General features: G+C 52.8%; 1 protein-coding gene across 2 annotated transcripts; it reads left to right on the forward strand.

Moving 5' to 3' along the window:
- The first annotated feature begins 1,083 nt into the window (after positions 1-1,083).
- TCTE1 (t-complex-associated-testis-expressed 1) lies at positions 1,084-15,295 on the forward strand. Of its 2 annotated transcripts, none has more exons than XM_047732048.1 (5): positions 1,084-1,148; positions 8,095-8,470; positions 9,374-9,942; positions 12,010-12,459; positions 15,051-15,295. In XM_047732048.1, the coding sequence occupies exons 2-5, from the start codon at positions 8,191-8,193 to the stop codon at positions 15,258-15,260; spliced, it is 1,509 nt and encodes a 502-aa protein (XP_047588004.1). In that variant the 5' UTR covers positions 1,084-1,148; positions 8,095-8,190; the 3' UTR covers positions 15,261-15,295. The 2 variants fall into 2 exon arrangements, with proteins under 2 accessions (XP_047588004.1, XP_047588005.1); XM_047732049.1 differs by lacking the exon at positions 15,051-15,295 and adding an exon at positions 14,671-15,022.
- Positions 15,296-16,246: the final 951 nt, after the last annotated feature.

Consider the following 16,246-nt stretch of genomic DNA (forward strand, 5'->3'; position numbering starts at 1 on the left):
AAATAAATAAAATCTTTTTATTTATTTATTTGTTTGTTTGTTTATTTCACCAAAGCTAGGAAGCTCCAGAAGGTCTTTTGCTTATAAACAAGAGCAGTTTTCCCCACCCAGCATCCACATCGGAGCCATCCTCGTCGCCCCTGCTGCTCAAAGGGCTTTCTATGCCAGCCTGTTTTGGGCACCCACGAGGGTCTCCCTGACCACGGAGACCCAGGCCTGCCCTATGAAAGTCACGACAGCAGGGCAGATCCTCTCTGGTGCCACTTGTTTCATTAACAGCGACTTCCCATTTTCATGAAGGGCCTGTCGATAAAATGAGCAACAGGTACTGGTCAGTTGCTGAGAATGTGGTGAGAACCAAAGGCCTAAAACTTGCTGCACTTGTGGAAGCTTGCTGCTAGTGGGGAAATACACAATGAAGAGAAGGAAGCGGATGTAAGGCAGCGATGAGGTCTGCAGAGAAAGTGGGACAGGGATCAGGAGGGTGGGTGACTTTGTTGTTTCACCCGGAGGTGCCATCTGAGGGGAGGGTGTGAGCCACGAGGGTATCTGAGGGAGGAGTGCCCCAGGCTGAGGGCACAGTGCAGAGGCCCTGCGGGGGAGGTGAGGAGGCACAGGGAGTGGTGGCAGGTGGTGGCGGGTCTGGAGAGCTGAGGGGTCAGAGGCACCTGACTCTTAAAGACAAGTTGCACAGCACCTGCCCCAACCCCAAGCTGAAGCTGACAGAATGAATGTGCTCAGCACCCAGCCAGACTCGGAGCTCCAACTCTGTTCCCAGATCTCTGTTGCTAGAGGAGGGAAAGGACCTCAAGGGATCCATCTCCAAGTCAAAGGCTCCCTGGTGACCAAGTTCTGGGGCTCTAAAGCGCAAAGCATGGCTTCTGGCACGGTTTCTCATTCTAATTGAACCAGTTGAAAGGGCTTGCAAGGGGGACCAGTCCCTGCCAGGATGGGATGCCGAGGATTCTGCTGGGGCTCCGACTGCTTGCTCAGCCCTGTGCACACAGCGGTACGCCGCGCCACAGCAGCACGCATCCGGTGCACACGCGGGTATATTGCTCACATGCGCACTGGCCCCCAGCCCCGCCCCCTGGCGACGCGGGGCGTCCCTAACGACCCGCGCGGCTGCGCGGGGGGCCTGCCGGAAGGTGAGTGCCCGGGCACCGAGAGTGGGTGAGTTGAACCCCGGAAGAGAGGACGCTCCACCCGGGGTCTCCCTAACTCCCCCTGCCCCAACTCCCCCCTGCCTGAGGTTGGCTTGGCTCCGGGCCTGTCTGTCCCCTCAGAAGGCCCCCCACCCCCACCCATTCGAGGCGGAACTCTTGCCTCTCCCCCTTTACGGTCACATCTGCATACTGGCCCAGAGGCTAAGGGTCTGCAAGTAAAGGGGTGCGGGGGGGGGCACCATGAGAAGAAGGAAGGGGAAAGGAGCCTCCGATAAGGTCGTGGAGGAAAGCAGTCTTGAGCCCGGTGCCGCAGCCTTCTCTGAAGGGCTGACTCCCACCCCCAGCTCCTTCGGGCTGCAGTCCTTCCTGCAGGTCCAGAAGCTTGGGCACCTCCCTTCCTCCCTCCCTCCCAAAGCATGGTTGGTTTCCCATGGTTACCAAGGATGAGCAAGGGCCTCTTCACCCCAGGCAGGTTGGGGGAGGGACTCGCTGGCCTTTGGAGCTGAGCTTCCCTGTTGGGTGTCTGAGCACAAGGCAGGATCTAGGGGTGGGAAGTGAATACTCTGGAGTCCTTTCTAAGACAACAGACCAAGTGGTCAGGAGTTGGGAGGAGGGCCAGGCCCAGCCAGGGATGTGATTAAGTGTGTTGTCTCACTGGGGCCAGTCACCCAGCATGCTGGACCAGGCTCTGTCAGAGAACTTTGGTGTCCCTCTTTTGTGATTTCACAAACTGAGTGTTCCCGAATGGGAGTGATATGGCCTGCAGTAGGGTCTGATAGGGGCACGAAAGACATCAGGGGAAGTCAGACAAATGTCCAGGTCCCCTGAGGACACGCCCAGGGAGGGTTCTCCTTGGGGGTCCTAAGGGGAAGGGGAAGCTGAGAAAGTAGAGGAAGCACAGTGGGAGAAGGGGGTGCAGAGCAGAACCCATCTAGCTGAGCCAGCCCTAGGGGTGGTGCCAGGGGCACAGAGGTGCTTCAGCTCCTCAGCTAAGAGGAAGGCAGGGGAGAATGAGGGCCAGAGATGTGATGAGCAGGAAGGGGACAGGGTGCTCCCCCAGCCTCTTCAACTTTCCCCTTTGGGCAGGGGGAGAAGCTTCTGCCCACGGTAGTTAGATTTAACTGGGGACTTAAGAAGAGTAGAGAAGTCTGAGACGTCCAAGAGGAAAGAATGTGCTAGACATTCAGGCACTGATCCCAGGTCTGTGAGGAACATCAAGCGCCCAATGTGAGCCATGGGGTAGGAGAGCACAGCTCTGCAGGATGTTCTTGGGTCCCCAGAAGGCTGAAGGATACAGGCGATGGCGCAGTTCTGTGGAAGGGCCTGGTGCCTGGCAGTGAATTAGGGGGTTGAGGGAGCCTGAGTTGTTTAGGCCAGCATCAAAAGGGTTAAACAGAGATGCCAAGAGCTCATGAGCTGGGAAAGTGGGAGGCCCACTGGAAAAGTGATGTGAACACCCGATCTCGCCAATTTAGGAAGCAACCCCAGCAGCTCATTATTTGTCTACGCTTTTGTACATGGAAGTAACAGACAGCTTTGGACAGGTATCAACTCAAACCTTAGCTTTCCCACTTACCAGCTATATGCTGCTTAGCAAATTACTTGTGCTTTAAGCCTGTTTCCTCATTTGTGCGATGGGGATAATAGTGTCATAATAGCAATAATAGTCCTCAATAATAGTCCTCAATAAACATATGTAGGTGAGGCCTGTAACATCTTCATCCCAATATCTATCACATATTTTGAATGCTGACTCTGGGCCCAGCACTACATGAAATGTCTCACTCACATCAACTCCTTTAATCTTCTGGATAATCTTAGGAAGTCAGTACTATTCATTTCCATCCCCATTTTACAGATAAAGAAATGGAGGTTTAGTGGGGTGAAATGACTTACCCAAGGTCTCACAGATGCTGGGGGCTCAAGACCGAGTAGAGATTGGGCCTAAGGCAATCCTGAGTCCTTAGCCAGCTGCCTCCTGGTGTGCAAACTCTTTGACAACCTCGCACTCCATAAATCACAGCTGTATATAATCAAGGATATGGTTCCCAGAACACTCATCCAGCTGATGCAAACCGTCAAAAATGAGGACAAGCTAGCTGAACAGGGGCATGTTGTCCCTTTATATTACCTGTGCTTGGGCACATAGAGAGTGGACTTTAACACCTAATACTTGGAGTTAGGGCCTGAATGTGATTTCAGGCCCCTGGACCCTGGTCCTAAGAACACAGAGTGGGGACCTGGTTGGAGGGAGGACTGGCCTTTATACATGGACTGTGGTCCTGTGTTGGGTTAGGTTGATGCTGGAGACACAGCAGGTGAAGCCCAGTGGGCCTATGAAACAGGTGCCGGGAGAGGAAAGGTCACAGGCTATGCCCCCACTTTCCCCATTCTCGGGTAAGTTGTGCCCTTAGGGACACCAGGTGGTAACACAAGAGGCAATCACTCCTCAGGGCCCCAACCTTCTCTCTGGAATGTCTGAAAAGATTACTGCCCCAGAGAAGGATCAGAGTGTTCAACACACTTCCAGTCTTCAAACTCTGGGGCTATTAGTCAAATGCATCAGCTGGTTATTCCACCAGACAGAATTCTCTGTCTGCCCCACAGTTTCCCTACAGAGACAAAGCTCCAAGAAGGACGGTGGTTGCCATTTCAGGAGCTGTCCTCCTTGGGCCTTTGGGAGCTGTCAGGGTGCCCCTGGGCCCCTGGCTAATGGGTATCTATCCATCCCTCAAGCTTCCAGGGAGGGTAGCAGCCACCTGCTACCACCCTCAGCTGCAGACTGGTGATGCCTAGGCCAGACTGAGGCTGCCCTGTGAGTAGGGGGAGTCATCACAGCCCGCCCCTGACTTGTGAGCTCTCCACATTCAGTGGTGTGTTCTCCTTGCCCCCTTCCTAACTTGCCTTTTTGGATCTGAAATTCATTCACACTGAGGTGTGGATGACTGGTAAGAAGGGAGATAGATATGTATTTTATTTATTTAGATATAGGTATATAGTTAGGGGCCTGAAATTTCCATAGCGGGGTGCCAAGTTCTGGTTGCTCTCTTGGTCTGAGGAGGCCTTCCCTGACAGGTTCTCTTTGCATAAAGATAGGACCCCAGCTTCCCAGGGAGCAGGGACACGCCTTCTTTCCTGGCGGAGGGTGGAAAAGTGTGGGGAGCGACTTCGAAGAGCAGAGTACTGTGGTGAGAAGGAGGTTCCTGCCCTCAGGCCCTGGGCCCAGCCCTCCTAGATGTCGGAGCACCAGTCATTTCTCCATCCCTGCAATCCGGCTGAGAAGCCCGCCCCGCCTCCACTGTAGAGTGGCTGTTAAGCCCCATATGACAGCAGAGCTCTGAAAGGAGCTTGTAACTGCTACTTGCCGTGTAGCTCAGGTTGCTGATATGTCCTATGGCTGGAGAGGTGAGAGGGAGGCTAGAGTGATCCCAAGTGATCAGGAGAGGATGAGTCCTCCGAGTTAGAGGCCAGGCCCTGTGTATAATAAGCCTGGGGGCCTCTGGTCTTCAGCCACTGCATTGAACCGCATCTACTGACGTACGATTTTTTCCATAATTCCATTCACCAAACTGTGAGCCTATCCAAACGGTCAGGACCCTTTGGTCACAAAGGGGTTAGAAACCCAACTCAGCTTCAGCAAAAGGGACCTATTAGAAGGCTGCCAAGTAAGTCTCAAAACCAGAGGCATTGCTTTGGAGCCAGGCAATTCTGGGACGTCAGACTTGGGGACCGAAGGTACTGGGTGCTCTCTGTCCGCCCCTCTTTTCTGCTGGTCTCCCCCAGGCTTCATTCCCTCCTGCTTCAGGGAAGGGAAACAGCCTCCAGCAGCAGGAGAATACCCTTGAAGGACATCCGCCCTGGTGTCTACCTCCACCTTTCCAGCTGCTCTAACAAATCCCAAGAAGGGCCCTGATTGGCTGGCATCAGGCATCCCTGAGCCAATCACCCTGACCAATATGGGACACTCCTATTGGCCAGAGTCTGTTCTCAGAAGGGGCAGGGCAGCTCCAACACCTTTTCCAACACCAGCTCCAGGCACCCACCCCTCACATCCTCCCCCCCCCCACCCCGTCCCCAGCCAAAGCAGACCTGACCTGGGATGGGGATTAGTGAGAAAAAAGTCAGAAACAGCCCCTGCACCTCAAGGAGCTCATAGTCTAGCGTAGGTGTGGAGGGTGGTCAGTCAGATCACTGAAGGGATACAGGTACAGAGGTCTGATGAGGGCCAGGGATCAGGGGCACCGCCCCCGCAGGGAAGGACCATGCTTCCCACTCTCTTTAAGTTTTTCTTTAAATTCCAGTTAGTTAACAAACAATAGTTAATCTGAGCGGAGGTGGATGGGGGATGGGTTATATAGGTGATGGGAAAGCGAAAACTTGTCAACTCCCACCTTATTAGGAGGTTAGTGGTTTCGACCTTTGCCCTACAAATGACATCAGACCTGGTAGTATGGAGTTTCTGTAGACGCTGCAGGACGGTGGGGGCTCTTTCTACAAGCGCCATGTACCTGGAGCACATGGAGGGACGCTCTGCCTCTTCCTTCTGAGGAGAGGGCTCAGGACCCTGGAGCCCACCTTGGGGTGGGCCCTGTGGTGTTAGGCCCACAGGGGGCCACAGGCTCCAAAGAGTAGCAAGAAAGATGAAGACCAGACCTCAGGAAGAGATGTCGGGTCCTAAGACAATGAAGCCCTAGAAAGTGGAACCAGCACAAGCCAGGTCGAGGGCAGCTCACCTGGACCCAGGTGGGGTGTCCCAACAAGGTGGCCTCCCAGGAGGAAGGAGAGGGAAGGGCCTCCCTGGATGGATGGTGAGACTAGGCACCCTTGTGAGAAATACCTAGAGAGTGGGCTCCAGGGCAACTCCAGCCAGAGACCTGGAGCTCCCCCCACCCAGGCTGGGTCCTGTTCCCTTGGGTGTGGCCCACAGTGTGTCTTGGGATACATCCTGGTCCAGAGAGAATACCAGAAATGTTTTCAGCCAGAACTCTGGAGGGAACTTTTGGCGGGAGCCCCAGGAGCCCAGAGGTGGAGCTGGCAGGAGCAGGGCTGGCCTGTTGTCTCTTTCCTCCTTGTGTGGAGGAAAGATGGACTGCCAGGCCCCTCCATCCTAATCCAGCCCAAACACCGCCACTGCCCCTTTGTCTGCTGCCTTCCCTCTGGAGATAGGGAAGGAAGGGCCTCACTCAAGGATGCCACCTCAGGTCAGCACTCAGAGGTGGAGCTCCAAGGTACTCTCTCCCCAACCCAAGACCCCTGTCCCCCACCCCCAGCCTCACCGCACTCCCCCGCCCACCACCACCCCCAGTACCGGTTTAAGACATTATCTCAGAGGAATTTCCACACCCGCCTGCAGAAGGAAGATATTATCCTGTGGTACAGATAAGGAAACTAAAGCTCAGATATGTTAAGTAAATTGGCCAAGGTCACCGGCAGAGCCAGAAATGCAAAGTCATCTGGCACCTCCAAGTAGCATCCCCTCCCAGCCACACCCTCTGAGGGGCTATTAGTCAAATGCACCAGCTGGTTATTCCAAAATCCAGACACAATCAGTTTGTGAATTTGCATTTGATTTGCATAAGGGTATCACAAATACATAGATATCTTCCGCACACTGCCCCATACCCCTCCACCCTCTGTGTGTGTCTCTGTCTCTGTCTCTGTCTCTCCCCCCCACCCCCACCCCGCCCTGCACACAGCCAGACTCTTCCTCCTTGCGATACCTTGTGGACTGGGGAGTACCATCTGGTCCCCTCCATCTGCCAAGGACACCTTTGCTGGTTCAGAGTGTTCCTTCCCACCGGGCATTACACAGTGCACCGAGTCAGGGAGCAAATCGGAGGGGAAACTGCCGGGAGGAGGAGCTCGGTGCGGAGCGACCCCATTTCAGCCTGCAGCCGCGGGGCAGCGCCGATGCAGCAAGGAGTCACGAATGGACAATCGCGGAGGAGGGTCCCCAGCCCCAGATACATCCTCTCTTCTGTCTCCAGCCCAGATTTAGCTGCCTTTTCGCCTCCCACGCCTTCCCGCTGCCGTCTGGAATGTCGGGAGGCTGGGAGAACTAGGAAGACTGGATCGGGATATTGGTGGCGGGGGGGCGGGGGGTTGGTCGGCGGAGCCAAAGCGCTCAGAGGGGAAGAGGGAAGGTGCTCTGGACGGAGCATGGGTCTGGTCCCCCACCCCACCTCCACCCCCCACCCCCCCATCTTCCTGCCTACACTATGCAAAACGGTAGCCACTAGCCACACGTGACCTTATCGAGCCATCTGATTGTGAAGGCATAGTAAAAAAAATGTATATAAAATATCTCATTCGTTTTTATATTGATTACATATTCCAAGGATAATACTGTGGACATACTGGGTTAAACATAAAATTAATTCCACCCATTCCCCTCTTTTTTTAATGTGGATGCTAGAAAATTTTAAATAATATATGTGGCTTGCATTTTGATATGTGTTGCATTTCTATTTGGCTTGCTGTCCTCAACTCCAACCTCCTGGTTAGGCAGTTGCTGTTTTGTAAAATAAATACAATAAATCTTTTTTTAAAGTATGTACCTAAGTAAGTGTCCAACATGTATCAATTACCATTGCTGTGTGTGTATTATTACCCAAAATGTGGGCCTGCCCCTTGCTATAGTTGTATGGGTCACAGTATACTATGCCTCTTTGGATGCGTTATTTTACATTATTCGCTTGTCCTGCTTCTCTTAGAGGTAACTGCCATCCTCATTTTCACAGAGGAGGCACATGAAACTATAAGAGACTCAGTAACTTGCCCAGGGCCACACAGCTAGCTAGTGGGATTTGTGCCCGGATCTTGTCTACTCCAGAGATGGACCCTTGAGAACCACTCTGTGCTACCTCTCTTGCTAAACGTCCACTGAGGCCCTCCAAAATTAAGCCCTGCACCCTTCCTCTCCCTCCAGGTTCCCACAGGCATTAAGGACCTGCCCGTGTGAGGCACTCTTCATCACAAGGCCATTGCCAAGGGACTACCTGTCCGGAAGCTGCCAGTCCACAATATGCAGGAAACCCTAGGGACATCGACCTTGTTGTTGGTCCCCAGCCGATCCTCAATCTCCATGCAGGACAAGTTCTCCACTGCAGGCCAGACTTCGAGTGCAGGCCCCCAGCCCTCAAAGCCCTCAATCATCCCACCCCATAGCAAGTCCAAGGGCTGGAATTCTGGGACCAAAGTATGTCGGATGCGCCGGATTATAGCCGAGGATCCCGAGTGGTCCCTGGCCACCGTTCCCCTCCTCACAGAGCTCTGCATTCAGCACATCGTCAAGAACTTCCACAGTGAGTTTGTCCCCACCCTGGGCAGAAGAGAAAGGCCAGGGGTAGGACAGGTTGGGTGGGGACTGCCCAGAGGCTCGGCTTCAGAGGCTGGGTCCTGGGGCAGCCCCAGCCTTTCTCAACATGGCTGTCCCGCTTGGGGGGCGGGGGGTGGACAACTTTCCCATTCTCTCTGGCAAAACCCAGCCCAAACCGTATTTACAGAACACATCCTCCAGTAAGCCCTCCCTGGTGGACCATCCTCCACTCCCTTGGCCTTCCCCAGTGTGTGTATGTTCTTGGTTTGTTCTGTACTCTGTGCTCTGCAAATGGCCATCCTTTGCAAAGATGAGCAGCCAGCCTCTCCTAGCAGACGGGGTGCTCTGAGGACAGGATCATCATATTATCTATAGCACCTACAACCCCCTGACCTACAATATATTCTCCTGACTGATTTACTGTCTGCCTCCTCTCCTAAGGGGGAGTGGTTCCCTCTGTCTTGTTCACTCTTATATCCACACCCCTTAGAACAGTGTCTAGTGCACAGTAGGTGCTCAAACATCTTCTTGCTTTAAGATGAATGAATCAAATCATTTGGGAATCTCAGAACTCAGGATTATCTCCTGCATCAAACCAAGTGATCACTGAGGGCTAGACCAGAGATCCTTGCTTACACTGGGAGCTCTGGGAAACCAGATACTAAGCTGTCCACTTTCAGGCAGGGAACACCCAAAGCCTGGGGCTGCATCTCCCCCCTCAGACTGAGCCTCCCTAGGAGTAAAGGCTGTCTCCCCTCTCTGACTGAGGCTCCCTGAGGGCCAGGGAGGGTCTTGCATTCCCTTGGTGCCCCTAGGCAGGCCTGGCCGCTGGCATCAGGCAGAAGGCTCCCCAACACTGTGACTCCTGCTTTCCTTCCTGTTCCCGAAGACAACCCTATCCTGAAGCAGCTGCTTCCAGAGCACCAGCAGAAGGTGCTGAACCACTTGTCACCCGACCTGCCGCTGGCAGTGACCGCCAACCTGATCGACGACGAGAACTACTGGCGCCGCTGCTGCGAGCAGCGCTGGCCCGTGTGCCACGTGGCCAAGCACGGCGGCAGCTGGAAGCGCCTGTTCTTCGAGCGGCACCTGGAGAACCTGATCAAACAGTTCATCCCGAGCACCACGGACCCTGCGGTGATCCTCGACCTGCTGCCGCTCTGCGGAAACTACGTGCGCGGGCTGCGCGTGGACCAGTTCCTTCCGCCCGTGCGGCTCCCGTCCCAACCCCGGAGCGGGGAGCTGTCCGACTCAGGCAGCGAGGTGGAGATGGAGGAGCCCGCCTCGGACCACTACCAGCTGTGTGACTTGGTGGCTGGCCTGAGCCACCTGGAGGAGCTGGACCTGGTGTACGGGGTCAAGGACTGTGGCATGAACTTTGAGTGGAACCTCTTCCTCTTCACCTACCGGGACTGCCACTCGCTGGCGGCCACCATCAAGGCATGCCACACCCTCAAGGTACCAGCCGGCCCTGCCTTCCCCCACCTCCCACTCTCAGCGCCTGTCTGATTCCCTCTCCCCTCCTCTTCCTCCTCCTCCATCCCCATCTTCTCCCTCTTATTTCCTTCTTATTCACTGACCAAGTGTCTTTGAATGCACTGGGCACCAAGCTGGATTCTGGGGATGCTGAGATGAACAAGGCACTGTCCTCCCAATTCAGGAGCCATTTACTCATCTAAGGAACACTTGCTCCCCAGGCCCCATCCTAGGTGCTGAAGATTCAAGAGGGAGCGAAATTATACTATTTGTGCCCTCTGGAGCTAACAGTATGGTGGGATAAAAGGCACTCATCAGCAATCATGTAAATGTGAAATTACAACTAGGATAGGCTTGCTAGATTTAGCAAATAAAAAATACAAGACATCCAGTTAAATTTGAAACTCAAATACACAACGAATAATTTTTTTAGTAAAGTATGCCCCAAATATTCTGGTTGGAAGGGGGAAAGCCTGCCCAAAAATCAGAGAAAGAGGAAAAGGGGGATGTGGCCCTGAGTCACAGAGCCAAGGGAGGGGTGCGTTTCAAGAAAAGGGGAAGGCAACAATGGCGGGGGGGGGGGGGGAGTGATGCTAAGGACCAAATTTAGCAAACCCGGAGGTCACAGAGACGGAACTGTCAATGGAGTGCCAGAAACAGGGACCAGATCCTAGTGGTTTATGGAAAGAGTGGGAAGTGAGGAAACAGGATGGCTGTGATCAGCTTTTTCAAGAACTTGGCTGTGAAGGGGGCGAAGGGGAAATCAGTAATACATGAAGGGTTGGGGTTTTCTTAAAAATATATTGGCATGTGTTTAAAACCAGTGTAAAGCTCTTCCAATAGCAAGAAAGCAGCTGAGTCCAGGAGAAAGGCACAGGTTTGCTGAACAAGGAAGGTTCCTGAGATTGCAGGAGGGGTGGGATTGAGGAAGGTGGTGGGACAGTTGGCTCTGGGCAGAGGAGAGAGTGGATGTGGTGGGTAGCAGTGGGCTACTGTTTGGTATTAGGAAAATGAGGGGTTCTCATTGAATGGCCAGGGTGGTCGGAGGAGACTTGATTGCTAAAAGGAGGCTGTAGGGTTTTGAATCACTATCCCCTGAAGTTTGAGGAATCTGGAGAAGGTTGAAATTATTGTTTTAGAGGAGGAGAGAGTAGGTTGTCCAGAGAAACAGGGCTGAGTTGGAACACAGCATTGAGGGTCTCTTGGTGGTTCCGGCAATAACAACCAGTCCTGTCATGTGACATTTTCCATCATGTTGGTTGCTTGGGCACAGATATGCCGCAAACAGAGAGTGGGGTTGATCCAGAGTTGGAGCTCTGCCAGATAGGTGCAATGAAATGACAAGAGGGACAAGAGGCTCTAAGTTGGCCGAAAGGGACGTAAAGAAAGGGGACTGAAGGACAGGAAGAGGGTGGAGAGGCCTCAAGGAAGAGGGAGGCATGGAGGGAGCTGGTGAGAAGGGGGAGGGTTAGAGCTCCCATCTCCAGTATTCCCCATGCTAGTCCTACCCCATTCTTTCATCTTTTCTCTCCATCCTTCCATTTCCTGTCTCTCACCCTGGTTCTTACCCTGGCATCTCCTTCCAAGAGTTCCTCTCCTTGCCATGGTGGATCTTAGCCAGCTGAAGAGGGCAGAACGAGGGGTTGGGGCATCAGACAGACCTGTATTCAAATCTGCCTCTGGGGCTTGATCACCATGTGACCTTGAACAAATGATCCATCCACCCTAAGCCTTCATTTTCTATCTGTAAAGTACCTAGGTTGCTGAGGGTTCGAGATAATGGTTATGATACCTTCTAGCAGTATGTCCAGCATGTAATTTCTTGATAAATGCTAGGGTTTCCTTCTATTGCCCTCCGTCAGGTCTGCACTGATCTGCCATGTGGGGGATTTCTGCTGTGCCCAAAGGCCACTCAGGGGGCCAACAGCAGGTGAGCAGGACCTCAGGCCTCCCTGGGGGCCCCCCCTCCTCTACCTGCAGAAGGCAGGCAGGCAGGCAGGCAGATTCTCCCTGGCTGCCAGCTGCTGCATACCCTCTACCTGCCCACAGATCTTCAGGCTGACCCGAAGCAAGGTGAACGATGACAAGGCCCGCATCCTAATTCGTAGCCTCCTAGATCACCCTGCCCTTGAGGAGCTGGACCTGTCGCACAACCTCATCGGTGACCGGGGCGCACGTGCTGCAGCCAAGCTGCTGAGCCACAGCCACTTACGCGTGCTCAACATGGCCAACAACCAGGTGCGGGCACCTGGTGCCCAGTCTCTGGCTCACGCCCTAGCACACAACACCAGCCTCATTTCCCTCAACCTGCGCCTCAACTGCATCGAGGATGAGGGCGGCCAGGCACTTGCCCATGCCTTGCAGACCAACAGGTGCCTCACCACCCTGCACCTCGGGGGCAATGAACTGTCTGAGCCCACTGCCACGCTGCTGTCCCAGGTGCTTGCCATCAATACCACGCTCACCAGCATCAACCTCTCCTGCAACCACATCGGGTTGGTAAGCCGTAACCTTCTGGGGCCTTTGGGAGGTGGGTGTGGGATCCAACTGCCTTGGGGTGCTTCCAGGGTAATTCTTAACAACACAGACTTCACCTGGTTCTAATCCCAGCTCTGCCATTTTGCACTTGGTGAAATTACTTACCCTTTTTGGGCCTCCATGTCCTTATCTGTAAAATGGGGATAATAATAGTATCTACTTCTAAGTGGGATACTAGTTGTTTCTTGGAGGATGAGTTGTACTTGTAAAGCAGTTAACATTGCAGACGCTGGCTAGGATATCAGTCTCGCTAGCTGTTACTGTTATACAGGGTTATATCCTATGCTAGGCACTGATATCCCTCAGTGTTCCTTTATTCCTTCTGGTTATCTAGCAGAATGTGTATTCCTTTTTTTCCCCCCTTTTTTGAAGGTTTTGTTTTTAAGTAATCTCTACATACAACATGGGGCTCGAGCTCACAACCCTAAGATAAAATGTTGCATGCTGTACCAATTGAACCAGCCAGGCACCCCTAATAGAATATGAATTCTTTCTTTCTCTCTTTCTTTCTTTCCTGTAAGATTTTTTTATTTACTTGCGAGACAGAGAGAGAGAAAGAGAGAGAGAGAGAGAGAGAGAGGTGGGGGAGGGGCAGAGGGAGAGGGAGAGAATCTTAAGCAGACTCCTGACTGAGCCAGGAGCCTGACACAGGGGTTGATCTCATGATTCTGAGATCACAACCTAAGCTGAAATCAAGAGTTGGACACAACTGACTAAGTCACCCAGGCACCCCTAGAATGTGTACTCTTTTTTTTTAAAGATTTATTTGTTTGTTTATTTGACAGACAGAGATCACAAGTAGGCAGAGAGGCAGGCAGAGAGGGGGAAGCAGGCTCCATGCTGAGGAGAGAGCCCAATGGGGGCTTGATCCTAGGACCTGGGATCATGACCTGAGGTGAAGGCAGAGGCTTTAACCCACTGAGCCATGCAGGTGCTCCAGAATGTGTATTCTTAACCCCACTTTACAGATGGAAAATTGAGTCTCAGAGAGGCTAGTGAATTGCCCAAGAGCACCCAGTAGAGAGTGGCAGGGCTGTGATTCAAACTCAGGACTGGTTGAATACCAGATTTATTTATTTGGGGCGCCTGGGTGTCTCAGTCAGTTAAATTCCTGCCTTCAGCTCAGGTCATGATCTCAGGGTCCTGGGATCAAGGTCCATATCAGGCTCCCTGCTAAGCAGGGAGTCTGCTTCTCCCTCTCCCTCTGCTTTTCCCCCTTCCCCTCCCCCACTCATGCACGCTCTCTCTCTCTCTCTCTCTCTCTCTCTCTAATAAATAAAATATTTCTTAAAAAGAGATTATTTATTTATTTGAGAGAAAAAGAGAGTGTGTGCTCAAGGGGCAGAGGCAGAGGGAGACGGAGAATCTCAAGCAGACTCCCAGCTGAGCACAGAGCTTGATGCTGGGCTGGATCTCTGGACCCTGAGATCATGACCTGAGCAGAAAACAGCAGCCAGACACTTAACCCACTGAGCCACCCATGCGCCCCACCTGGGTCCTTTCTGATAGATGATGTCTCTCATTTTCTTGACCAAGTCTCAGAATAAGAAATGCAATTTACACGAACACCTAGTGAACATATACATCAATATAGTATCATTGAAATGTACTTTTAGTGCTTGTGATACATGCGGATATTTTCCTTTATTTTCTATTCTACTTCATTTTTTTTTTTTTTAATGCATCTGCAACCCATTAAACTGGCTTTGCTCTTGGGTCAAAACCATGGAACACAACCATTCTGCCTCTCACATAAGTCTTACATCGAGCATGGCCCACCCAGCCCAAAAGCAGCTGGAGCTGTGAGGACTAGTGAGGAATACCCTCCATCAAGAGAACAGTCTTGCTCGCTCTCTCTCTCTCTCTCTCACACACACACACACATGCATGTCTCCACTAGGGGGTGCTTTTGGCTACAAATAACAAACTGAACCAGGAAATGGCTTAAACAATATTCATTATGTCCCATAATCAGAAGCCCCAGGGTAAGGGGCGTCTGGAGTTGATAAATTCACCGGCTCACTGCCACCATCTGCTCTGCCCACCCAGCCACATGGCCATATTCTCTTTGGTGCTTCTCTCATGATCCCAAGATGGCTGCTGCTCCTCACATAGGGCCATGCTCAGAGGCAGAGAAAGGGAGAGCACCCCTCTCTCTTGTTCTCTTTTCAGAGGGAGAAGAGCCTTCCCAGAAGCCACTCCCTCTATAGGTCCTCCTCAAATGTCATTAGTCATATTTGTCTCACACACCCATGGCTGAATCGGAGGAGGGCCATTACCATTATTGTCACAGAGCCATGTTTTTCAAACCATGAGGGTTGAAAAATCAATTTAGTAAGTCTTGATCACCGTTTTTCTTATAGAATAGAACGGGATGGGATAGGATAGCATAGAACACATTAGTGTGCTGCACAAAAGGTTAACCATTGTTTTGTGAAACTCATTCTAGTCACATCCTTGTATAAATGTATGTATGTGTGTGTACACACATGTGCAAGGGTGATCCTGGGTAGTGATATGAAATGGCCCCCTCCCTTGTACTCCTCTCCCAGGATGGCGGGAAGCAGCTCCTGGAAGGCATGTTAGAAAACAAGACCCTCCTGGAGTTTGACCTGCGCCTGTCAGATGTAGCCCAGGAGAGCGAGTACCTCATTGGCCAGGCCCTCTGTGCCAACCGGGAAGCTGCCCGCCAGCGGACCTTGAATCCTGGCCACTTCATGTCCCCAATCATTGCCAAGGGCCCTGAGAACCCTGTGGGATAAGGTGGGGGACAGGGCTGGGGCAGTGTTGGGACCTGGGCCACTGCCCTAGCCCCCTCCTCATTTCATGCTCGGTCATGCCTGCTGTAGAGTGACACATTAGAAGGGAGAGACCACAGATACCCTTGGGGAGAGTGATCAAGGGTGATGTGGGAAAAGTCCTGAAGGGGGGAGGGGACTGGGATAGGGGGAGAGAGGGGTATGAAGTGGGACCCATCCTCTGTACCCTGAAGAGGATATTACCAGAACCCCTGAAATGACTGACTTCTTCCAGGGTTAGGGGAGGCAGAGAAGATTCTGAAACCCTGTGCCAGCCTAGACTCTCCCATGGAAATTGTCCATCTCCCTTACCTACTCTACCCCCTTTCCCCTGACCATTTTCCTCTCTACTAAATAGGTACTGGACTTCTTTACCTTTAAACATGTGCGTGCCTGCACACGTGGGCACACGCACACCCTCAGTCTCTCTCTCCCTGGGCTACTGCAAGGCTTTGACTGGCTCTTCTACCCTCACCCCTGTCAATGCTACCTTGCTGTTCCTTGACTCACTGATTCTGCTAAAGTGATCCGTTCTACAGGCCATTCCATCCCCTAATTCTCACCCCACCCCACCCCCCACAACCCAGCAAGGGGGAAAACAGAGGTGACAGGAGGGACTCAGACCACTGCCCCCACCAGGGAGCTTCCACTGGGAGTAGAGCGTGGGGGAGGTGCCACACTGGGGAGGGAAGTCAGTGAGTCATCCGCAACTTTATTATCCACCAGTTTGATTTGTACAATCTTTGCGCTTAGAAATCCACGACAGAAAGGCCACAGTGTGATGCACCCAAATGACAGAAACCTGTCTTCTCCCCAGCCAGGCCCAGCCCACCCCACAAGCCCTTGTCCTCAGCACATATGGAGCCTTCCAGTGGCCCTCCAAGAGTCCCCATGGTTCTGTGGCTGACCACAGAAGTCACATCAGCCCCCAGGGCCACAGGAGGACCTGA

This window comes from Lutra lutra, chromosome 6, assembly GCF_902655055.1.
Source record: "Lutra lutra chromosome 6, mLutLut1.2, whole genome shotgun sequence".
Classification (NCBI taxonomy): domain Eukaryota; kingdom Metazoa; phylum Chordata; class Mammalia; order Carnivora; family Mustelidae; genus Lutra; species Lutra lutra.

Coding starts and splice junctions, on each gene's coding strand:
- TCTE1 (XM_047732048.1), top strand. CDS start 8,191: ATGCAGGAAACCCTAGGGACATCGACCTTGTTGTTGGTCCCCAGCCGA. Junction 8,471..9,373: donor CATCGTCAAGAACTTCCACA/GTGAGTTTGTCC, acceptor CTGTTCCCGAAG/ACAACCCTATCCTGAAGCAG. Junction 12,460..15,050: donor CCTGCAACCACATCGGGTTG/GTAAGCCGTAAC, acceptor CTCCTCTCCCAG/GATGGCGGGAAGCAGCTCCT.